General features: G+C 43.3%; 2 protein-coding genes across 3 annotated transcripts in view; one reads left to right on the top strand and one right to left on the bottom strand.

Moving 5' to 3' along the window:
• LOC311019147 (voltage-dependent calcium channel subunit alpha-2/delta-4-like) overlaps nucleotides 1–19,101 on the top strand; it is a 155,540-nt gene extending 136,439 nt beyond the window's left edge. The window contains exon 36 of the mRNA XM_084018390.1: nucleotides 18,813–19,101. Within this exon, the coding sequence (XP_083874516.1) occupies nucleotides 18,813–18,844 (32 nt within the window). The 3' untranslated portion in view covers nucleotides 18,845–19,101. The remainder of the gene's footprint in view (nucleotides 1–18,812) is intronic.
• Nucleotides 1–25,280, bottom strand: part of LOC311019166 (RNA-binding Raly-like protein) — a 109,538-nt gene that overhangs the window by 17,160 nt on the left and 67,098 nt on the right. For both annotated transcript variants that reach the window (XM_084018419.1, XM_084018420.1), the window contains exon 4: nucleotides 1,409–1,584. In XM_084018419.1, the coding sequence (XP_083874545.1) occupies nucleotides 1,409–1,584 (176 nt within the window). The remainder of the gene's footprint in view (nucleotides 1–1,408; nucleotides 1,585–25,280) is intronic.

Below are 25,280 nucleotides of genomic sequence, written 5' to 3' on the forward strand. Positions count from 1 at the left end.
AAAGTTGCCTTGCCAAGAGACATGCTGAGGCTTAATAAATTAACAAGTGCAAAGATGTTCAAATAGAGAGAAGAATGGAATTATTAATGAGCTGACAAGAAGCGGCTGGAAGATCAGACTAGTGGTGACTTTTTGATATTAAATCATTAAACTGAGATATACCTTTTTAGAGACCAAGAGGGTCATGAATGTCACAAGGGTGCAAGAACACTACTTTTTATTTGGGGTAATTGATTTTCTGGCTTTCTGGATATTATCAGTTTATTTCCTACGTTTCCTCTCTGTTTCCCATCAATGCAGCTGGTTTCAGGTGTAGGTGAAATCTAATATAATTAACGTTTTCAGAACTTAAAAACTAAAACTAAAATTAATAAACGTTCATGTATTTTTTTATTTTCATTCCTATTTTAATCCAGCAATATTGTTTCATTGAAGTTTTACTTTTCACTTCTTATTTCTAGTTTTAGGTTCAGTTAGTCTGTCCTGAGGGTGGAGTGAGCTCATGGGGTTATAATGATATGGGGATTCTCTTTCACACAGATTTACCAATGCTGGTTTGAGCCACTTAAGAGTGTCCAACAAGGGGAGCAGGGTTGTGTTTGTACGTTTCCGGATTGTCGGCCAAAACGTTAGTCCTGATGGATGCACGACGGGAAAGTTCACGGGGGTCACCAAAAACATTTGTTTCTAAGAACAAATGGCGATACAGGAAACAGGCTGAACATTTGAATGAAATCACCTCTTTATGTGCACAAGCCAGAAAATCAAATACCTCAAATACAAAGAATTGTTCTTGAACCCTGATTCCTATCTGCAATTAGATTTGATCCTGGTTTTCACCTAGAAGGCTGACGTTTTTTTTCCCCTTCTGTTACAAACATTTATTTTACATAAAAAATACTACTACTCATTTTATGTAATAAATGTACTTTTTTAACACTACTTATTTTACGTAACAAACTTATTTAACATAACATACTTATTTGATGTAACAACAGTACTTAAACAACAGTTAATTATATGTAACATACGATACATATACCTATTTGAACCTAAATCAACCTCTCCCTAAGCCTAATCAAGAAGTTTTATGTATTTAAACCGGAAAATTGCTGAGGGACCACTGAAGAAGCATTATTATTTCATGAGTTGGAGTGAGAATTTTAGAGATAAACAGAGTCCAGCTGGTGAGGAAAGGGAATCAAAGTTCAATCCTCACCCTGCTTTTTGCTCTGTGTTTGGTCTCAACCCAACTCCTTAGAAAAATATTTGCCTTTTAAACTGCTAAATGTTCAACTCCTGCAATATTTACCGAACATATCTTCCCCAAACATGAAGCAGTTCAGCTCCCTTCAGCATGAACATGTTCTCCAGGTGGACAGGTGAGTTTAAAAAGACTTAGGTTTACATTGACTGTCAGAGGAGGAGGCGTGTCTGTTGTTGCTCCTGCTGGAAGCCCGGCTGCTCTTCGTCCTCAGAGCTGCTGTGGAGGAGGAAGAGGAGGAGGTAGACGAAGGGCGGGTCCGTTTGACAGGACTGGGGTCCGCTAGGACCGAGGAGGGGACGCGTTGGTAGTCAATCACCCTGCAAAACACACACAAAGTCCCATGATGCACCATGCTGCCGGGGGCTCTGGCATGTCTTCTTGATTGTTTTATTGCTGTAATGAAGTGGAGGCTAATTTGTGTCATGAACAGATTCAATCTTCATGTTAGTAACAAACAGGATTGTTCAATTTATGGGATGAGTCTGGGAAGTCATTTATAATATATTAAACCACTTTAGAAGAAATGTAAAACAAAGAGGCTTTGCTCGTCAGAAATACTCATTCAAATGGGCTGTTTTTCTTATTTGTTACATGTTAAACATAAAACAAATCCACCAAAGGGCTTATTGTTGTCTGAATGATTGATACTGATTTCTGATGTTATGGTGGAAGTCTACTGTCATTCTCAGTTGTATCTCAGATCAGATCTTTAAAAACATAAATATATATAGTTTCATCAGTAATTTCCTAAAACAGGTAACTGAAGTTAGGGCCCTAGTTTCGTAGACCAGGCGCAGTCAGCACTCAGCGCACCTGCGCCACGCCGACGGGGTGTGTCCGCCTTGACTTTGCAAGTTTCGTGCACCGCGCAGGCTCGCGCAGGCACGCGCAGGCACGCCTCCCGTCTCGCCCACCGGCGCAAGTGGGAAAGAGGGAGGAGAAGAAGGCGTGAGTGGGAGACGAGGAGGAGACTCAAGGTGCGTGTCCACAAGCAGCGGTGTTTCCCCACGTCCCATTCATAATACACACACCTGCTTCACAGGCGGAAATCTCAACCACCCCAATGTTCACCTCAAAGTTACGCCCTTGCATTGCACAGCTTTTCACATAGACAATGAATGGGACGCGGGGAAATACCGCTGCCTGTGGACACGCACCTATTGTCTATGTGAAAAGTTGGCAGTTTGGTGGATCGCCTGCGCCAAGATGGGTGTGGCGGCGCAGCAGAGGGAGGCGTCACAGATTCAGCTTGGCGTAGCGGAAGTTTCATGGCAAAAATCCTCACCGAGGCTGAGCCGAAAGCTCGCCAGCTCCAACCTAGTCTACTCTCGGCATAAGGCGCAAATAAAGTCCTTTCATTCAAGGCAAATTACAGCTGGTGGAGTGGAAGTTTGGCTGACGGCGCGCAGTGCGTACACGTCACCAAGACCTCACAGGCAGGTTTCCACAGTTCCAGGCACATTTAAATGCAATAAATAATCACAACAAACACTATTTAATGCAACTAATTGAATCAACACGTGAATTTATATCTATATAGATTGTCCCGTCACATCTGACGTCAGATCAAAGGCGGATGGCACGCGTAACGGAAACTCAGCCTCTCGGACCAAAACATCTCCCTCTCTCTCCTGTTTTTTATAATATCGGCATTGTTATTAGGCGCGTTTCGAATCATGCATGGGCATGCATTTGCCTCGCAAAACCAGGCATTCTGGGATAAAAACGTCAGAAATGCTGGTGATAAAGGTGGGTGTCCACAGGCAGCGGTGTTTCCCCGCGTCCCATTCGGGATGGTCTTGGCTTGACTTGACTTGACTTATCACGCTGACGAGAGCTGCAGGTGTCTGAGGGGGCGGGCTCTAAAAGAGACGGCAGCCAAACGCCGTCAAGTCGGACAACAAAGTCAACGTGACTATAGTGCTCAAGCGATAGAACACAGCAGCAAACCAAATATGTTTTATATATATATATATATATATATATATATATATATATATATATTACACACACACACACACACATATACATATATACATAAATACATACATACACACACACACACGCAAGGCAACATGTGGAAGGCATTATTTTTTCCCAGTATACTTGTATTATCATTCTATGTTTGTATTAACCAGACCTCACATATAATAGGCCGACTCACAACACAATGCACGGAACTTTAGATCAAGCCATGAGATCAAAGCGACCAAAATAAAAAGTATCATTTCACCACAAGGTGGCCGCCGAGTGCGGACCTGAACACACGTCATTGAACTTTTAACCAATGAGAACCATTCCGCTGTAGCGGAGGTGTGGACAAGCCAGTTGCAGCCACCGTGGACCGCGCTGCCAAGCGCTGCAAGAAGCGCCTCTTAAAAATTTGTTCCCGCGATGTTTTGGGTCACGTGATATGGTCGCGACCCTGTGACGTCTTTGCAGTCGGCTGCTAAGTCGGACACAATTCTAGCCATCATGCATCGCTTTCAACCCACAATACATCACGTTAGGTAGCGCGCTGCAGGCGGCTGCTTCAAGTCGAATTCGCCTATTGTCTATGTGAAAAGCTGTGCAATGCATTCTGGTAGCGTCGCGGCGAATGTCGAGAGACGGCGCGCAAGTTGGCCACTTCTCATTTGCATAAAGTTGAAGTCGAATCTACTTTATGCTAATCAGAGGTGCCGGGCTCGACTCGCCGCCTCGGGAACGCTCGCGAAAATCTTCTAAATTGAATGTTGTCGATCTAAAATAAAGACAGATTCAGCAACTGCATAGCTTATTTCTCGCTGAAAATGTTTTCAGAAACACCTTTCGGTGAACTATTTTCGTAAAATAAGAGAACGTTTCCAAGCGAGCCGCCATGTTGGTCTGCGTGAACTCTGGAGCAGAGAGGACAGCTGTGAAAGCGATCGTCCAATCAGGTGCAGCCATGAACTGTATGCGTGATTGTTTGAAGGAGAGCGCCTGTCAATCATCCTCTCATGGCAGCCCACCAAGCGTGCAATACTGGGAAACGGCGCGTCCACTCGCGTTTAAAATCGCCCCTGTGGACACGTACCGTTAACTTCCCTTTGCGACATGTCACATGACTTTAAAAACTCGCGGTATCTCCAGGGTACCTCCCTCCACATGCTTTTCTGTGCAGATGGTCTCAAATAAAGGTACGTGTCCACAGGGGCGATTTTAAACGCATGTGGACGCGCCGCTTCCCAGTATTGCACGCTTGGTGGGCTGCCACTAGAGGATGATTGACAGGCGCTCTCCTTTAAACAACACATTTTTGCGAGCGTTCGCGAGCGTTCCCGAGGCGGCGAGTCGAGCCCGGTGCCTCTGATTAGCATAAAGTAGATTCGACTTCAACTTTAGGCAAATGAGGAGCGGCCAACTCGCGCGCCGTCTCTCGACATTCGCTGCGGCGCTACCAGAATGCATTGCACAGCCTTTCACATAGACAATGAATGGGACGCGGGGAAACACCACTGCCTGTGGACACGCACCTTAACTGCGGACATAAGACACTCCCCTCAACGTTGCCCTAGTTGGTTAGAATTACCACGTGGTATTTCCCACGTGAGAAAATTCCTCAGCCTCCATCAACAACGGGACTTCAAATGCCTCGGCTCGAATTCATCAGCGACGAAGAAAGCCAGCGCCACTGGGTAGACCATATTCTTTGTACAAAGTCTGTGAAGTTTCCCCTGGCTCGACAGTGTGTGTTATGTATATAACTAGAAAAAGCATTTCCTGTAGAAAATGCGTGGAAATGCTTTATGCTGAAGCAACGCTGGAAAAAAGCTGAATAGCTGAAGAGAATATTAATAAAGCTGAATATGTGGAAAGTTTGAAAAATCTGCATAGCTGAAGAGAATTTTCAAGAGCTGAATATTTGAAGTTTGAAAAGCTGAATAGCTGAACAGAATATTCAAAGAGCTGAATATGTCAAAAGTTGAAGAAGCTGAATAGCTGATCAGAATATTAATAAAGCTGAATATTTGAAAAGTTGAATAGCTGAAGAGAATATTAAAAAAGCTGAATATGTGAAAAGTTTGAAAAAGCTGAATAGCTGAACAGAATATTCAAAGAGCTGAATATGTGAAAAGTTGAAGAAGCTGAATAGCTGAAGAGAATATTAAAAAAGCTGAATATTTGAAAAGTTTGAAAAAGTGTGTGTGTGTGTGTGTGTGTCTGTCTGTCTGTCTTCTTTGAAAAACTACAACTCCCACTGACTGCTCCTGCCGCCAATCAGAGCGCACCTGCTGTCACTTCTGAGTGAGAGAGAGAGATAGACAGACATTTTAAAGTTTAAATGGAGTTTCTAGGTGAAAGTATGCGTGAGATGGAGATGTTTGACAAAAAAAACTACAAATCCCACTAACAGCTCCTGTCTGCTGCTCCTGTCTGCCAATCAGAGCACACCTGCTGTCACTCTCAAGATCAGAGCCACAGGCGCATGTGTATGACTGCCTTTAAGCCTCTCTATCGCTCCATTCCCCCTCTGCGGAGGGTCCGAACAAAAGCTTGCCACGCTCACACCAAAACTCCTATGGCCGAAATGTTCACACCGTTAGCGCCACAAGACTCTGCTGAAGACACTGATCACTTTTATTTTTTCCTAGTGTCAGAAATGTGGACGCTAGGGCGAGTTAGAAATGTGTGATTTTCAGCGTTTCTTTGGAAATCTGCTTCTCAATTAACATTGGAGCGGATGAGGAGAAAAAAAGGACTTGCCCGCGCTTAGAGGTTGCTAGTTCAAATTCTGTAAATGTCACAGAGTTTATGAGCACATTGTGAGAGACAGGACAAGTTTCTCTACAAAATTGGAAAATATCACGTGTGTAGAGTGAAAATTGTGGCCGGGAGGAGTTTGGAAAGGAATAAAATCTGAAGTATGACGAGGAGCTCTCACACTCTAACGATGATGTCACGCACTCTAGCAGGCGCAATACACACCCATTGTAAACTCTGATCAGGTCTTAAAAAAACATCAAACATAAACTGTGATTGTAGGAAAAGTGTAAAAGATACGAAAGTGAAAAGACATAGCCGTATAGATCACATTCTTGGGCATTGTTTAAAGTTTGAATGAAGTCTGTAGGTGGAAGTTTGTGGAAGTAGATACAGTTGAAAGAGCAGCATGTTTCAGAGGATTTTAAGCGGATCTCCATTGGTTTCCATTATAAAAAAAATATGGAAAAAGCTGAATATCTGAAAAAATATGAAAGGCAGTAAAAAAGTTGAAGAGGAGCCAACGTGAGATGAGAGAGCTGAACATTTTGATAGTTGAATGGTTTTTATAGCTGAAAGTTTGCAGGAGTTACAGGGCGCCAAAATCTGTACGGAATAATAATAATATTTTGTTGAATAAAGATTAGGATAGCTAAGGTTGGAAATGCTGCATATCATTTCCACCAATTATTAATAAAGTTAAAAAAAAAAAAAAAAAAAAAAAAAAGTCTGTGATGTGCACCTGTGTCCGACTTGACGTGGTGGGAACTTGACGTGTTTATGACGAGTTCCGGCGGATCCTCTCAAGTCTCGTGCATGCATAGGCGCAAATGCATGCGATCCGAAACGCAGCCAGTATTATGATACGCACGCACAGCGCGTGATGAGCGTGGTGGGAGCGGCGGCGCTGCTTCTGTCATCGGGTTGTCAAGTGACGGAACTTGCACTGAACCTCCCCTAACGCATTAAAGGAGAGGAGAGGAGCTCATTTGATTGGTGAAGATCTGGGGTCCTTTTCACAAAGCAGGTTTAGTGAAAACCTTGAGTTAGTTAACCCTGAAATGAGGGAAACTCTGGTTTTTCGGTTTTACAAAACCAGTTCAGCATAAATCTGAGTCAGTTACCCGGGTAACATACTCCGTGAACCTAACCTGCTCGCTAGCAGGTTTGCTTCAACAAACCGTGAGTTTCTCCCTACATGTCTCTGCCTTTTTCCGGAATCTGAACCAACTCTGAAAAAATGTGCCGTCCTTTCATCGTCAACCTAATCGATATGGAAATAAAAGTGATTCTAGCAGCTTTGCGTCGGGAGAGAATTTTGATTACCTTTCCTTTCAATCACATTAGATATTATCTAAACAATATTCTCCGACATTTTCAACATTTCATATCGCGGACATAATCTGCAACCAGATTCTTTGCGGAATTAGCTTTTTTGCGAACAGGAGATTTATGAAATGTTTAGGTACATTTCTGTGTTGAAATACCTGCTTATATTTACTGTTTAATATGTGAAATATGATTAAAATCATATGCCTTAGTCAACGTATTTGCGCAATATTCTTATGCTTAATTTTCAACTGACACCACTTTCTTTCTGTGCCTGGGGGGATTACACCCAATGAAAATGATAATTCATTCAGTGCGCTACTTTGTGAACTACAGGAGTTGAAACCCTGTCGCGTGCACCGTGGGCGGCGTTGCTAACCGTTACACCACAGTGTTGCTCTTCAAGGCCAAAAATAAAGAGTTATTACCTTTAGATCAATAGACTGTTTCATTCAGTTATACACATTAGATCGGGCAGTAATTGTTTGCCACGCCAACTATCGCTACTTTGCTGCAGTTACGTTGCTCCGCTTTCTCAGGATGAGCTCGTTTTCTACATAAACACTCAGTAATATCTAATGACGCTCTCCCCGTTGCCATGGTGAATCGTAGTATCGGAGCTCCATTGATGATGGCTTTATAGAGTCAGCAGGCACGCGCGGAACTCAGAGTTTACATACTCAGAGTTGACTGAACTAATTCAAAACCGCTGTTCTGAAACCGAAAACTCAGAGTTGCCCATCTCAGAGTTGGTCAACTCAGAGTTCAGGGTTAGGTTCAGAGTAGAGCATGACATTTTTCGGGAATTCCCGCGGGTCACGTGATTCCCGTGGGATTCCCACGGGATGGGAGTCAAAGTTTTATTAATCCCGTGATTGGGACGGGATGGGAATAAAAATCAACGGGAGCGGGCAGGAGCGGGAACGCCATTAATAGATGATGATTTTCAGCCGTGTTAAACAACCAAAAGGACAGACACGTCCATTTTTGTAGTCATCTTTCAGTGAGCCAAAACTATTTTGACTTGCTTTAGTGGGAGTAATTTTGAGTGGGAGCGGGATGGGAGCGGGAGTCATTCTACAGGAGTGGGACGGGATGGGATTTTTTTTTTACTCCGGCCCGGGATTGGGATGGGATGGGATTTTTTCTCTGGGAGTGGGATGGGACGGGAGTGAAAATCCACTCCACGTGCTCTAGTTCAGAGTTTGTTGAACCTGCTTTGTGAAACGGGCCCCTGAATCGAATGTATTAATCCCAGTCCACGCCTCGTCTCCTCCTCGTCTCCCACTCACGCCTTCTTCTCCTCCCTCTTTCCCACTTGCGCGGGTGGGCGATACGGGAGGAGTGCCTGCGCGAGCCTGCGCGGTGCACGAAACTTGCAAAGTCCAGGCGGACACACCCAGTCGGCGTGGCGCAGGTGTGCTGCGCGCTGACTACGCATAGTCTACGAAACTAGGGCCCTATGCGTTAGAAGATACATTCTCAAGGTAGAATATAATAATAGATTCACAGGGGGTCACAAGTCCTTGGTTTTTAAGGAGTAAAACAATAGCTTTTATATATAATTTATGAACTAAATAAAGATTGCATTTCAAAAGTTTGGCTTATTATCTAAGATATAAACAGGCTAAGGTCAAGGTGAAGACCAGAACACCAGCTGCATTCACTGTTACATCCTCGTCCTTCATCAGAATAGTACACAGTTAAAACAACCAAAGAACTAATAGAACAATGGGCAAAAATCAGCGACAACACTGAATCATTCAAAAGGGACGCATATGAAGTATGTATGATTATTAAAATGTTTTGGAGAATATACATTTACAGGAAATAATCTGCTCAAAATCAAACCTACTTGTTTTACACAAACTTGCTGTTAATGTATTCTTATACGTTGAATTGAATGTAAAATATCCATGAAATATGTCACTCCGTCATCGGTTTATTCAATGATAGAAAAGGCATCCCTCAAGGAAAAAGGTCTTTGTCCTAAGATGGGAGACAAGTTCCCGAAATGTGAGTGTCTGAACAGTGTGATGACACACACCGTTAGCAGGGGAATCAGACATGAATGAGAGGCACTGCATGATGTATGATGACCTCACACACACAGCGACTGTGAGCTGCATGTTTCCATGTTTGACCTCCTCCTACATTATTTTGATTAACACGCTGGACCTTTAGCTGGAGGAAGATGAGGCCATCTGAATGAGCACTCAATCACACCAGCAGACGTCAACTTTCATTCCCTCTACCTTCTCCTCTTTCACTTCATCACTTCCTGCTTCTCCCAGAATGCTTGTTTCACCTGAAGAGAAGGGACAAATTGAATCTAATCCCCGTGAGACCTGCATGGTCGCCGGCGATCCCGGCTGACATGCTGTCTTGGCTCAAACTTCCAGTGTGAAGCTACTGGTATCACATGAAACTAGAAAACCTAAGGAATCGATCGGTATCCGCTGTGTTATGCTAGTTTGTCTGGTAGGAGGCTTGATAACGTTCCACAAATGGCAACATTTTTCAAAACTGACATGCCGATCATTTAAAAGGGGTCCCTTGACCTTTGACCTCAAGATATGTGGATGAAATTAGGTTTGATTGGTACCAGCAAGTCTAGAACCCATTTACATACAGTTTACGGTAAAAACAATGCAGTATTTTCACCTATTCTAAAATGGTTTATGTATATATGTTGATGTTGTTTTAGACATTTCATTGTAGTGAGACCATTTATTGACGTCACTGTATAAAACGAGCTGTTGTGACCTCTAGGATGATTACAGCCTCATGAAACTTCACAACCACAATCTAGAGACTGTTGGCATTTAGAGGACAGATGGATTTACTATTCACATTAACGATGATTCTCAGCAGTTTTCAGAACAGTGCTCGCCATCTAATCACCAACAAATGCAAATGACATACTTCTTCTATGGTGTTCCTCAAGGTCTTGGTGACTAAATGTGGTGTATTGGATCAATTTGATACATATTCCAGTGGTAAAAAACTGTTTAATTTGATGGCTAGTAGGCTATAGAGAGTGCAAGTTTAAGACACTTCAGCGTTGGCTTCACTTTTCAGACTTAGAGGTTGCCCTTTGCCCAGTTGCTCTCCCTGAAGGACGTTCTCTCCGCTTCGTTCGCTAATCTGCTAACCCAGAAGAAAAAACCTTCATTCCTATAGAAGTATTAAAATGATCCATAAGGAAATTAATCGAGACTGAAAGCTCTAACATTATGATGAAGCTGCAGTTTAAAGTCCAGTGAAAGTGAAATTGGTCTTAAGCCTGCAGCACAGCTGTTACCTGCTCGAGGTGAGCCGGAACTTTATGAAGGACAGAACAATTTATCTTATCAAAATGGATAACCAGCTCTGATTTCATTTTAATCAAATAATCCCACATTCCCTCCTTTCTTGCTTTCCCTCCTCTTTCAAACTGACACCGACTGATAGCATGTAGCACTGCAGGTGAGATCTGACTGACACCTCCAATTTGATGCAGAAAGCGATAGAGGAGGCGATGGCGAGGACGACGAGCAGCCTTTCCTCTCCTTGTCAACCTCCGCTGTCTATCACGGCAGCCATCTACAGCTGCAGGAGGATCGACTACAGGGGGAACACCAATACACTTCACCTCTCTGTAACTGTCAAACATAAACATGTAACACACACACACACGGCTGCATGCACACACAGCTCATTTCAAAAGCTGCTTTAGTGGCGTGGAAAACATTTACATTTGAATATTCTGAGGTAATGACACAAAACATGCAACAACGCTGAGGGAATTTCAATGTTTTCATGATAGCTGGAGGCTGCATGTTGTTATGAAACACGTATGTTGACGAGTTCGAACAGATCTAGATCTTAGTTCTCAGCCTCATAAAACAGTCCAAATCCGTGGACTCACAATGACTTACAGTGGGCTGCTAGTCGATTCAGATCAATGGAAGCAGTTGAACAGAAGAAAGCACGCAGACCTTAACTTATGTAACCAACATTTCACTATCAGTATTTCCCCAGTGTGGTATTAGTACTTTTCCTAGTGGTAGAGTATATTCATATGGTGGTATCGGTACTTTTACTAGTAGTATTTTCACAGTGTGGTATTGGTACTTTTACTTGTAGTGAAGTATTTTCATACTGTGGTATTAGTACTTATACTGCAGTAAAGGATCTGAATGCTTCTTCCATCACTGCTCACCGAGCACGGCGTTATAAGACATATAACTGAAGCGCTTCACAAGGCAGTGTGGGATTCCAGGCGATGCAAGACTGACCAGCCATGTGAAAAAAAGCGGCCCAAAAAGCAACGTTTATAAATAGAGATATTAAAAATGTATAGGATTTAGGTCCAGTAACAGATTTTCATAAAGGTAGTAAGGGAGAAACTTTGTGAGTGCAAACGGTTTCCAGAGAAATACAGCAGCACGGCGGAGGATTAACATTTCCTGACTGACAATGTTTTGATTTGCGAGGCTGTATGATCAGTGCCTAGATATTCATTCCTTGTGCAGTGTTTGTCCCTGCAGTCTCAACACATCAGGATCAGCCATGAGTGTGTGTTGGGTCGGGGTGGTAATATACCTTGATAAGCTGATAATCCGCAACCCGGCTGATAAACGGCTATAAATATTTACAGGAAGCCAGTTTTGACGCGGCCGGGCTCCACAGCTTTACTTCCTGTCTCACCAGTGACAGTCAGGCGACCCGACTGGAGTTATAAACACAAACTGGAACTGGAACCTTCCAGATCAAGATTAAATAAATAAAGCACACCCTTCCTGGAGGCATTTCCAGAAAAGGTGGTGTGAATAAAATATTGTCCTTCTGCTGGTTGGATTGATCAACTATTTTGTTACAGTTCCACAAAGGGATTGGAGATCATGATATATGATGGTCCCAGTTTGAAACAGTTTGAAACATGTGACTAATGAACAAAACCAAAATGAGGGCTACAAACGGTTAGGTTTACCAAAAATACTAATGCTAAACAAGTACATAACTACAAGGTTAGGTTGAGCTAACAAAAGTACATAACTACATAGTTCGGTTAAAGGCAACGTAACTACATACACTATTGCCCATAGAGTTGGAATATTTTGTTTTCAGACACAATCCTCTGTTTGTTCCTATTTACATGCATAAGTACTCACTTTTGACCAGGTGCAATGATGTGTCCCAATTACCCAGGGGAAATTAATTCATGCACAACATTTGTTTGGTGCTATAAAAACAAAATATTTGCAAATTATTCCAACTTCATGTGTGACACTGTAGTTAGGCAAGGCAACTTTATTTGTATAGCACATTTCATACACAAGTCAGTCTCAAAGTGCTTCACATTATAACAATGTCATACAATGCATAGAAAACCCTCATTAAAACCAGCCAATAATAAAATAAAGTTTAAAATTTAATAATAATAAAATAAAATAAAAATAAATCATTAAAAACAAGAATATCAGGGAATAGAAAATACAGTGCAGCATAAGAAGTTCACAGATAGTATTGATTACTGAAAGGCAGCGGCAAACAGATAAGTCTTTAGTCTTGATTTAAAAGAGCTGAGATTTGCAGCAGACCTGCAGCTTTCTGGAAGTTGGTTCCAGATATGTGGTGCATAAAAACTGAAGGCTGCCTCTCCATTTTTGGTTCTGACTCTGGGGACACAGAGCAGACCTGTCCCAGATGATCTGAGAGGTCTGGATAGTTTGTAGCTAAGCAGAAGATCAGAAATGTATTTTGGTCGTAAACCATTCAGTGCTTTGTAAACCAGCAGTAGTATTTTAAAGTCAATTCTTTGACAGACAGGAAGCCAGTGTAAAGACCTGAGAACCGGAGTAATGTGATCCACTTTTTTGGTCTTAGTGAGGACTCGAGCAGCAGCGTTCTGAATTAACTGCAGCTGTCTGATGGACTTTTTAGGGAGACCTGTGAAGACACTGGACCCTAGTTTAGTGGCGCAGCGCAGGGTGGCGCAGGGTGGCGGAGCCGGCGTAATGCAAGTTTCGACCCGCGCAGCCTTGCGCACGGTCAGTTTGGCAGTTTGGTGGATCCCCTGCGCCAAGATGGGTGTGGCGGCGCAGCAGGGGGAGGCGTCACAGATTCAGCTTGGCGTAGCGGAAGTTTCGTGGCAAAAAGCCTCGCCGAAAGCCCGCCAGCTCCAACCTGGTCTACTCTCGGCGCAAGGTGCAAATAAAGTCCATGCATTCAAGGCAAATTACAGCTGGTGGAGTCGAAGTTTGGCTGACGGCGCGCAGTGCGTACACGTCACCGAGACCTCACAGGCAGGTTTCCACAGTTCCAGGCACATTTAAATGCAATAAATAATCACAACGAACACTATTTAATGCAACTAATTGAATCAACACGTGAATGTATCTATCTATATAGATTGTCCCGTCACATCTGACGTCAGATCAAAGGCGGATGGCACTACGAAACTAGGGCCCACTGTTACAGTAGTCAAGCCTGCTGAAGATAAATGCATGGACAAGTGTTTCCAAATCCTGCTGAGCCATAAGTCCTTTAATCCTTGATATATTCTATAGGTGATAGTAGGCTGACTTTGTAACTGATTTAATGTGGCTGTTGAAGTTCAGGGGCCCTAGTTTCGTAGACCAGGCGCAGTCAGCACTCAGCGCACCTGTGCCACGCCGACGGGGTGTGTCCGCCTGGACTTTGCAAGTTTCGTGCACCGCGCAGGCTCGCGCAGGCACACCTCCCGTCTCGCCCACCCGCGTAAGTGGGAAAGAGGGAGGAGAAGAAGGCATGAGTGGGAGACGAGGAGGAGACGAGGCGTGGACTGGGATTAATACAGCCGATTCAGATCTTCACCAATCAAATGAGCTCCTCTCCTCACCTTTAATGCGTTAGGGGAGGTTCAGTGCAAGTTCCGTCACTTGACAACCCGATGACAGAAGCAGCGCCGCAGCTCCCACCACGCGCATCACGCGCTGTGCATGCGTATCATAATAATAACAATGCCGATATTATAAAAAACAGGAGAGAGAGAGGGAGATGTTTTGGTCCAAGAGGCTGAGTTTCTGTTACGCGTGCCATCCGCCTTTGATCTGACATCAGATGTGACGGGACAATCTATATAGATATAAATTCACGTGTTGATTCAATTAGTTGCATTAAATAGTGTTTGTTGTGACTATTTATTGCATTTAAATGTGCCTGGAACTGTGGAAACCTGCCTGTGAGGTCGTGACGTGTGCGCACTGCGCGCCGTCAGCCAAACTTCCACTCCGCCAGCTGTGATTCGCCTTGAATGAATGGACTTTATTTGCACCTTGCGCCGAGAGTAGACCAGGTTGGAGCTGGCGGGCTTTCGGCGAAGTCTCGGCGAGGCTTTTTGCCACGAAACTTCCGCTACGCCAAGCTGAATCTGTGACGCCTCCCCCTGCTGCGCCGCCACACCCATCTTGGCGCAGGCGATCCACCAAACTGCCAAACTGACCGTGCGCAAGGCTGCGCGGGTCGAAACTTGCATTACGCCGGCTCCGCCACCCTCCGCCGCCCTGCGCTGCGCCACGAAACTAGGGCCCCAGGTCTGAGTCCATGACTACACCTAAGTTTCTGGCTTTGTTTGTGGTTTTTAGCATTACCGCTTGAAGCTGGGTGCTAACTTTTGACCGTTCTTCCTTCGCTCCAAAAACAATGATTTCAGTTTTGTCTTTGTTTAATTTGAGAAAATTCTGCTCCATCCAATTATTGATTTGCTCAATGCATCTAATCAGTACTGGAAATGGACTTGTGTATCGTCTGCGTAGTTATAGTAACATATTTTGTTGTTTTTCATGATCTGAGCCAGTGGAAGCATGTAAATATTGAACAGAAGAGGGCCCAGAATGGAGCCTTGGGGAACTCCACATGTAATTTTTGCCCACTCAGATGTGTAATTATCTATAGACACAAAGTAGTCTCTGTCCTTCAAGTAGGATTCAAACCATTTTAATACTGTGCCAGAGAGTCCCACCCAGTTTTCCAGACGGTCTAGGAGTATGTTGTGATCGACTGTGTCGAATGCAGCACTGAGATCAAGTAATTCCAAGACTGAAATTCTACCATTGTCCGTGTTTAAGTGGATGTCATTTAAGACCTTAACAAGAGCTGTCTCGGTGCTGTGGTGTGGTCTAAATCCTGACTGGAAGACATCAAAACAGTTGTTCATTACCATTAAGTCGTTCAGCTGCTTAATTACATGGCCGTCCTATTTTTGAAGAAAAGGCTGAAAACGACATACCCAAAGTAAAATGGTTACTGTTTTTGAACCCCTATGACTATGCACAAACCTGAGCATTCCTGAAAGATAACCCTTTGAATTTTCTTCTGCAAGTGTCAGATTTACTCTAAGTGTTACTGACACTGAGTTACTGCAGCTCAAACATAGTGGAAATTGCAATTTTTTGCCTCGCCTACATTTTTTTTCTTTTTGAATGAAACAAGTTAGCTGTGCCTCTTATATTTAGGCCTAAAAGTTGAATGAAGCCACAGCCACAAGCCTGACCAACAACTGGTAGAAAGTAGATAAAGAAACACCCAAAAATGAGTGTTTGGCAGTGGTTTTTGTAGGGCAATATCCAGGAGGAGTTGCATTGGCACAAAGTGTGCCATATTGTGCCATATTGTGCTAAATGAGATTATGGGTATTTTTAGGTATATAATTTTACTTTTTTTTGTTTATTTTACCAATACTATCACAACAACTAATAAAAATAAAAACAATTTCTGTGTTTTATTTATTTTATTTTTTTGGTATTTCTCAGGTTACTCAAAACCTCTCCAAAAGTGGCCGAATGCGCTTATCATTATCCAAATGAATATTATGTGACTGAAAAACATACCAAACATAACCATTTAGGTAGAAGAACAGTCAAACCAAATAACTTCTTTGAAATGCTGTATTTGGTAAAAAGAGCACAGGTGAACAAGTAACACATTTCAATTTACACCAGTGAAGCACTGGCTCGCTGAGATGGACAGATTGTTCAGCCAATTCGGATCGCAGAATCACGGGAGAGGGCTTGTTTTGTCCGGAAGCGTCTAACGAACACGGAAATACACAACAATCGATAGGTGCCGCTCCGTCGTAAAGCGGTACAAAGCGGTAAACAAACAAAAACAATATCTTCTACAGAGACTCGCAAAGTAAACACATGGCGTGTTATGGATTACTACCGGAGTTAGCGTGCTCGTGGGACTAAACGAAGTGGCTACTTTTGTTCGTTGGACTCTTACCTTTCTCTGGATATAAGGATTAGCATGCTACATGTTGTTTTTGGACTTCCAGACAGCTTGAAAGGTAGGGAACGCCGGTCTTGTTGTTGTTATTTTTCTTTGCACTCCTTGCACACACGCTGTGTTTGCTTTTGATGTGTTTTCCGTGAGCCTAAAACGGCTTACTTTCTTCGATTCGCGAGACTCGTAGCTTTCAAATGATGTGTAATATGACGCAGATGCATTTAAAATAATATGCAATGAAACGGAATGAATGCGAAACTAGTGCAAAACGGCCCGCCGGCGGGCCTGGCATAAACTGCTTTTTCAATGATTTTACTCAAAAATGGGAGGTTTGATATTGGTCTATAATTGTTCATTAGTGAAGTGTCTAGTTAGGTTGAGCTAACAAAAGTACATAACTAACCAGGTAGCAAAACTGCATAGTAAGGTTTACATTACAACACTAAATAGTTACAGGGCTCCATATGCGACCAAAATTTTTATGAGTGCGACTGAAAAAAATTGTAGGTCGCACTGGTGCACCTAACGCTGCTCGGGTGAAAAAAAAAATCATAAGCGCAGCATCTCTTTATGTTCTCCTGACGGTATCGTGGTCTAAACCAATAAGAGACAGAGCTCGGGCGGGTCCTTGCCTCTGATTGGCTGTGGTCCTTTTCACTGCTGTAAATTGTGTCAGTTCGAAAATGCGAGCGAGCAGAGCAGGTACTCTGAGCGCTTCGACAATGCGTTTGTGGAAGAGTCAACAACATTTCTCACCGTGACATTGAAAAAGCGCAATATGTCCAAAAAGCATACTACATGCCGTGATAAGTGTGTTAATAAAGTGGCCCCTCATCCAGCTGCATTTCAGCGTCAGGCTGTATCAATCACGTCCGCTGAGGAATCTGAAATGATTATAAAATTCAACGTCGCATACAATATTGCAAAGGAGGAGTTGCCGTTCACTAAATTTAAGTCCGAAATTATTCTGATGAAAAAAATGCCGACACACTAAAGAACAAGACAGCTGCGGAGGTTGGAAACGCCACGTACACGTCATTCATGATTGACGGCGACACAGACGTCTCTACGAAGGAGTGCGTTATTGTCTACTGACGCATTTTGCATAAAGGGAGGCCGGTCAACATGTTAATTGGACATGTCGTGTGGAGCATGGACACGCACAGTGTTTGAAGGCCCACATTACAGCATGAGAGATCATGAATAGGAAATTGTATAGTAGCCTATTCCTAATATTATTATTAAAAATGAATAGCCTAAGTAAAAATATAATTAGGCTAGGCTAAGATCACATAAACAGTTTTCCATTTGCAATCTATAGACTAGTGACCTGTATGATCTTTTTATTCTTGAGGAATTTATGCTGCCACAAAGCAAGCATTTACTGCGCTTGGGCATCAGTGTGCAGATTGGCTGGAGAAAACGGTTCCTCTGGGTGCTGATGGTGCTGCAGTTAACCTAGGCCATAAGGGGGTGTCATTATGTAAAAGGAGAGCGATAAAAAGGTGACTTTTTGGCGTTAAAGGCGATGCGATGAAAAATGTGGGTGCACCTAAATTTTGTGCTGGTGCACCTAAAAAAAAAAGTTAGGCGCACCAGTGCAACCAATGCAAAAAGTTAGTCTGGAGCCCTGAGTTAGGTTGAGCTAACAAAAATATACAACTAGGGTTGGGTAACAAAACTATGATAAGGTTTAGGTAACAAAACTACGTGGTTAAGTTTAGGCAAAAAAAGTACCCCTCCCACCTTTGGCTCAACATGGATTTGTTTGAATCTAATTTGTGATGTGTCAAGAGCAAATGTAATCCACCACAAAATATGTTGCCCTTGAATCGTAATTCACAAGTCAGTTTCATTGTATAATTTTTAGGATAACAGGCTGTCTAGTATAAAGAATGTACTGCTCCAGTGATGGAGGAAGTATTCAGAAGTAGCTTTAGCAGACGCTTTTGTCCAAAGCGACTTACAATAAGTACATTTGTCAAAATAAAGAAACCACAACATATCATTGCCGATAAAGTAAGAGCAAAAAAATAGAAACAAGTGTTAGGTCCTCGTCTGAGTGGGGGGTAGGGTGGAAGTGAGTCATGCTATGACTGAACAGGTGAGTCTTGAGCCTTTTTCGGAAGATGGCAGGTGACTCTGCTGTCCTGACATTGGTCGGGAGTTCGTTCCACCACTGAGGCGCCAGAACAGAGAAGAGTCTGGACTTTGCTGAGCGACATTTGTTTGGTTTCAGCGATGGTGGTACCAGCCGGCCAGCTGAAGTAGAGGAGCAAAGTGCTTGATTCAGGGCGTGTGGTTTGACCAGTGTTTGAAGGTAGATGGGTGCCGTTCCATTGATGGCCCTGAAGGCCAGTACCATCATCTTGAATTGGATGCGTGCTGCAACAGGGAGCCAGTGGAGGTCACGGAGGAGGGGGATCACATGGGAGAATTTGGGTAGATTGAAGACAAGGCGTGCTGCAGCGTTCTGGATACGCTGCAATGGTTTAGTCGCCAAGGCCGGGAGTCCAGCCAGGAGAGAGTTGCAGTAGTCAAGGCGGGAGGTGACCAGTGCTTGGACCAGGAGTTGCGTTGCATCCTTTGTGAGGAAAGTCCGAATCCTATGGATGTTGTAGAGGGCAAATCTGCAGGATCGGGCCACAGCAGTGATGTATGGGGTGCAGGATAGTTGGTCATGGAGGATTACACCCAGGTTCCTTGCAGTTGACGAAGGCAATACTGTGATGTCCTCGACAGTGAGCGACAGGTCCATGCGAGGGCAGTCTTTCCCTGGGATGAAGAGGAGTTCGGTTTTATTCAGGTTAAGCTTGAGGTGATGCACAGTTGTCCAGACAGAGATGTTTGCCAGACATTCTGAGAAGCGAGTTGCAATGTGGGTATCGGAGGTTGGGGTAAAAGAGACAACTGGGTGTCATCTGAATAACAATGGTAGGAGAATCCATGTGATGTGATAACAGAGCCTAGTGATCTGGTGTATAATGAGAACCGAAGGGGTCCTAGTACTGAGCCTTGAGATGTAATGGAGGACACAGCAGGTCAGTGCTATTTTCTTGCACAGATCCACCTTGCAGTAATTTCTTTTTAGGAGGCAGCTCCACCATCTTTTCAGTCTCCCAAATGCCATTTCCACAACCGATCGCGCACTGCTGAGTCTGTAATTGTAGTTGTGTTGTAGTGTCAGAAAAGGGTTTGAGCCAGTCTGTATGAGGTAGGCTGGATCACCTATCAGATAATATCCAACCTCACAGCCAGAGATGGTCACTTTGCTTTGACCTAGAAGTTCCCCATCACTTAGGACTTCCCACAATTGTGACTGTTTAAGGACTCCACACTCCCTGGAAAGCCAACACACACATCCCAGAAAAGACCTCTGCCATCCACAACTGGTTGCAGAACAACTTAATGCCATCTCTTTCGGTTGTAGTAGTCTTGGCGATACTCTTCTGGTGCTATAATGGGAATGCGGCTTCCATCTATTCAACCAACACACTGTGGAACTCTCAAACGACTCTGAAAGACAGTTGCCATTTCTGCTAACCTCTCGGCATCAGGGCATGTGATGTGGACAGGGAGCAGCACCTTGATGACTGTGTTACAGAAATCCTGAACACAATTAAAGACGGTGCTCAGCCCTACTCCAAAAAGATGACTGATGGTCCTGTATTCACCACCAGTGGCCAGCTTCCAGATGGCAATAGCTACCCGGTTCTGGCTTGGGACACAAAGAACGTATTTTTTGTTCCTTCTCCCCAAGACATGCCTCACCCCACTGCAGATATACTCAAACAACTCCCAGGACACTCGGAGATTCTGCATGAACTGGTGAGAGGTAAAATCAGGAACAATTTTATCCACCTGGGTGAGATAAGGAGTCCAGTTCCTCCTCTTCGAGCTGTTCATCTTGGGGAGTGTGAAAACGAGTAGACAGTTGAGAGGGCAGCTGGAGTGGCAGTGTTTTCTGGGGTGATCCAGGTCTCTGTAGGGGCCAGGAAGTGAAGAGTCTGCAGGGAGGCATACGCTGAAATGGTGTCTGCCTTCTTGACTGCAGTCTACTTCAAGTTTGGTACCGGTGGAGAATGGTGGGTAGCAGAGATTGGATGGGTTACAGCCTCGAGTGATTGGAGAAACCCTCTCCGGTTTGATGTCCTGACTGGGATAGGACACATGGCTGTGATAGGTGGTTGACTTCCTCAATGGACTTCCTCGACGGACTCCCACAGATCGACTCCCTTATCTTTGTTCAACAGTCTAGACTCCCGCAGATCGACACCGTTGTCTTTCTTCGACAGTATAGACTCCCACAGATCGACTCCCTTGTCTTTGTTCAACAGTCTAGACTTCCGCAGATCAACTCCCTTGTCTTTGTTCAACAGTATAGACCCCTACAGATCGACTCCCTTGTCTTTGTTCGGCTGTCTAGACTCCCACAATTCGACTCCTTTGTCTTTCTTCGACAGTCTAGACTCCCACAGATCAGTTGTCCTGACGCTGCAGCTGACGCTGTAGTGACAAGCTCTTAAGTGCATGGTTTACCTCATGCAGGTTTAGCCCTTCCCTCCAATCAAGTCTATTGACTACAGCTGAGATAGCTGAAACTAGGTAATTGCCCACTCAGTATGAATAGCTACTGAGTAGCTACACAAATTTAACAAGGTATCTAGACTAGACTAAGGGCCTGTCCACACAAAAACGTTTTCAGTGCGTAAACGCAGAAGTCTTGTGCGTTTTGCCCTCCCGTCCATACGAATCCGGCGTTTCCGCGGCGTGAAAACGCACTTGTTTATGGACGGCGAAAACGAAAACGCTGACGTCATCGCCCCGCTCCTCGACCCTCGAGCCTGACTTCTTCCCCCGCGACGTCTGTGTAACAACAACAATAACGGCGGCCTCCGTGCTCGTAGCAGATATTCTGCTCGTCTGTACGACGGCGTATCAGGGCCACTGTATGAAAAAAAAAACGGAGCCGAGAGAGGGGGGTGATATTCCGGGGAAAAAGCTACTTTATTACGATGCTAACAAACAACCGCTAGCTAACTTCCCATGAATGTAGGCATTTATTTGTCTAATTAATCCATCCCAACGTGTGACAACGCCTCGTCAAGGTCCTTAGGGTGACGGCTGTTGGTGCTTATTGTTGGTTTTATTTATACGGGCCAAATTGTCATCTTATGGGTGTTTATTGATCGGGTGGTCGGGCGGAGATTAGCCGCAACTCTCACGTGTTGCCATAGCAACGGCAAACATCCGGTCACGCTTCGTCTCTTCTTCTGCATTTTTGTAGCAGAAACAGCGCCGCATAAGGGCCTGGAATATGTAGTCGTTTTCAGTGGATTCGTGTGGACGCAGATTTTCTTGAAACGAGGCCAAGGCAAAACGGAGAAAAAAAGTTTGTTTTGCTTCGTGTGTACTGGGCCTAAGTATTACAACTAGCTCTACTCACAGAATGCCTAAACCCAGCATCTACAATTAGTTTCTGACTTACCAACAAGATAAAATGCAACGTCCTTCCTTTCTTCAGACAAAATGAAGCTGACACTTAGAAATGTCTGAAATATTATTTATACGCCTCCCCATGTGATAAAAAAACTATTATTTGTTTTCATGTAGTGCTTATGTGAAACTTTGATGCTGCCAACTTGGACAGGATCCAAGAAAAGTTTTCAATATTAATAGAAATGTGTGTATCAGAACTTAGATTCTTCTTCTTTCTTTCAATATTAATCATCTCACGGCCTTGCAGATATGTTTTGTGACCCTTAGGTGAACTTTTATCTTCACTGTATGAATGCCTTTGCAGACATTTTTGTCATGAATACTTTCACACAGCGCAGCGCAGCTCTAATACCTTCTGCTAATAACTAACAATCAAAGTCCATGACATACACTATTTGCAGGTGAGTAATTCACATGTTTTTGGTCTTTATTTCATGTTATGCTTTAAAGACCTTAAGTTTGTTAAAAGTAGCTCCACTGGCCGCTACTTCTCATTCTGATTTATGATCTAAAAATAATTATAATAATATATAATTTGCATGCAAGGATGGAGTCATTTTTACATCATGATAAGATCTGAGTCATTTTACCACCACAGTTTGAATGTCTGAGCAAATGACCTAGCACTGAACAACTTGTAAGTCATTTTGCGTGGAGTAACAACACTGTTCTTGCTTTTTATGTGTCATTTGTACACCTCGTCTGTACTGACTGCAATGTAAATATGTTGCTTTTTTAATACGTACGTACTTTAGTTACTAACGTTACTTGTGTTTTAAGCCCAACACATTAGTTTTTGTTTTGGATGCAATAAACTCATATGTGAATAGATTTTTTGGTTGTATTTGTCCTGAACGCAAACACAGAATACAGCAATACAGACGAGATCCACACCCTTTCACAATAAAAGTAAAAGAATATTCATAGATGAGTTTTGTAATGTTGTTTGTTCATCACAGTACTTAATAAAAGATAGAAAGTAAAAGATTAAGTAGCTCCACTGACCGCGATGAATCCTGATGTGCATTGATTCATCAGGATTCATAATCTAATCATGTGAAATATAATGGATATATTTTCAGAATAAGTACATTTTGATTATAATACTTAATTGAATGAAGTCATATTTTCATTGAATGGCTTTTACTTGTATGCAGTATTTATACATCATGATAACATTGGGTTCTCCTTCCACCACTGTATTTCTCGCCTGAACAAGTGACAGGTCATGTGACTGGTGTGTCCTGCAGTAACTGAACCACAAGCAGAGCTGCATTACACAAATGAATTGTGTGGCTTCCCTGAGGAATCCCAGGCATGTGCAAGGAAATGAGTGAGGGGGAAATGATGCAGACGAGTGAACAGAGGGAGCAACGGTGAAAACTGAGTTGAGCGGTTAACTGCCGACACCCTCGTTTTTCATGCTGTCAGCCACTTTTTCTCTCGCTCTCCCTATCTCTCTCTCTCTAGCCTCTTCCTCTCTTTCATCTCCTGTCTCTTCTTCTACAGCTAACATACAGTTATACTCCTCCTCCTCCTCCTGTCCTTGGTGGCATGCATTCATCTCTGTTTTCAGCCTGCAGCGATCGGTCAGAGTGCTGTCAGTCCACTGCTGTTACCAATTTATTCTTTTTGCATTTGAGTTAGTTTGTTTTAGCCTTTATCTGAAAGTCAACTCAGTATAGCGAGGCTGCAGTTTCTCAGAATTACCTTGTTTTACTGCAAACCCATTCATTATCAAACACCGCTCATCCTGTTTGACACTATAACATATCATAGAAACATTTATCTATTTATGTGTTGTGCCCACATAATGGATCAGCGATATAAAATGGGGGAAAAAACAGAGTGCATTAGCTTTACAAAAATGTTTCCCTTAATTCTGAAATTCATAATAATGGGATAGGCATGTGACTACCAGTCCCCCCAGCCCTCAAGTGAAACTTGAGTCGTTAACACCGTGGGGTTTAAGTGGGTCCCGAGCCATCAAGTGAATTATTCACATCGCCGTTGGATGGGTCACCTGAGAGTCGTTGACCCATCCTGCCACCATGTGAGTTATGAGGGTCACATGAGTCCATGTGTGGATGGTTGTTGATTTGCCTGAGGACTGATCTGAGGACTGTAAAGTATGTGGCTGATAGGTTATGGGTTATCGAAACGCAGACACACAAAGTTCGATCTCAATGCTCTGGTTCGGGGCAGATTTTTACTCGTCTTTCCACCATTGTGGTGGACACGTCTGTGTAAAAGGGGCTTGTGGTGATCCTGTCTAACTTCTATATAATATCCATACATCTGCTCACCAAAAATGAAACAACCAGATATGTTTCATGGCGGTAACAGTTTCAAATGAATGCTTGAAGTCGTCTGGATGGCTGGGCTTAAACATGTGCACCCATATTTTTGATGTCGGCTGTAAAAGGGTCTATTGGGCCACTTGCTAATGTATTCTACCCACTCACTAACAGCACACGCATCTGGAAGGTCAGATTGTTAGGTTACATTCAGGATTTTTGGCAGCTATTGCACTCTGTTTGACAAATCACAGGTTTTAGAGATGGGAGATTTTTTATAAGTCAACTCCTTTTTCACTGAATTATTGTTCTCTTTTAAACTAAATAGCCACAGTTTTCTTCTCTATGCTGTCTTAAATCTGCTGAGTCCTCTGTAGACACAAATAAAAGCCATGTCACCTGCAATGCTCGTGTCTCCAGGTTTTGACACACTCGTGTGTCACAGCGTAAAGCACTTTACTATCACCATGATGAGGGACAACTTTCCTTTGCTAATTTTCTCTAACAAATGCAACATTAAAGTAGTGGAATTAGCAACCCAGTTAGCTAACTAGTGGACAGCTGGCTGCTGGTGTGTAACTAAAACAGAATAAATATCATCTCATTTCCCATTTTCTAAATCAGGGCTATATGAATTAATGTAATTCATGTAGTTTCAGGGAGGGGGGCTATTAAACAAGCGGCGCTACATAACTATGTTGTGCATCAGAGCAACTTTAATTAATGTATGAGTTTTAACACATTTCCTTTTTTGTTCATGCTGCTTCATACATTTAAATCCCAGAGCTTTTCTATTCTTTTCTTTTTCTAGTCGGGGGTTCTGATGTTCACAGAGGTGAGGATGTAATGATACAATGACCCCAGTAAGATGGGGTCTTACTTAAGATACACCCACAATATTAGATCTAAAT

This window comes from Eutrigla gurnardus, assembly GCF_963514095.1.
Source record: "Eutrigla gurnardus genome assembly, chromosome: 9".
Classification (NCBI taxonomy): domain Eukaryota; kingdom Metazoa; phylum Chordata; class Actinopteri; order Perciformes; family Triglidae; genus Eutrigla; species Eutrigla gurnardus.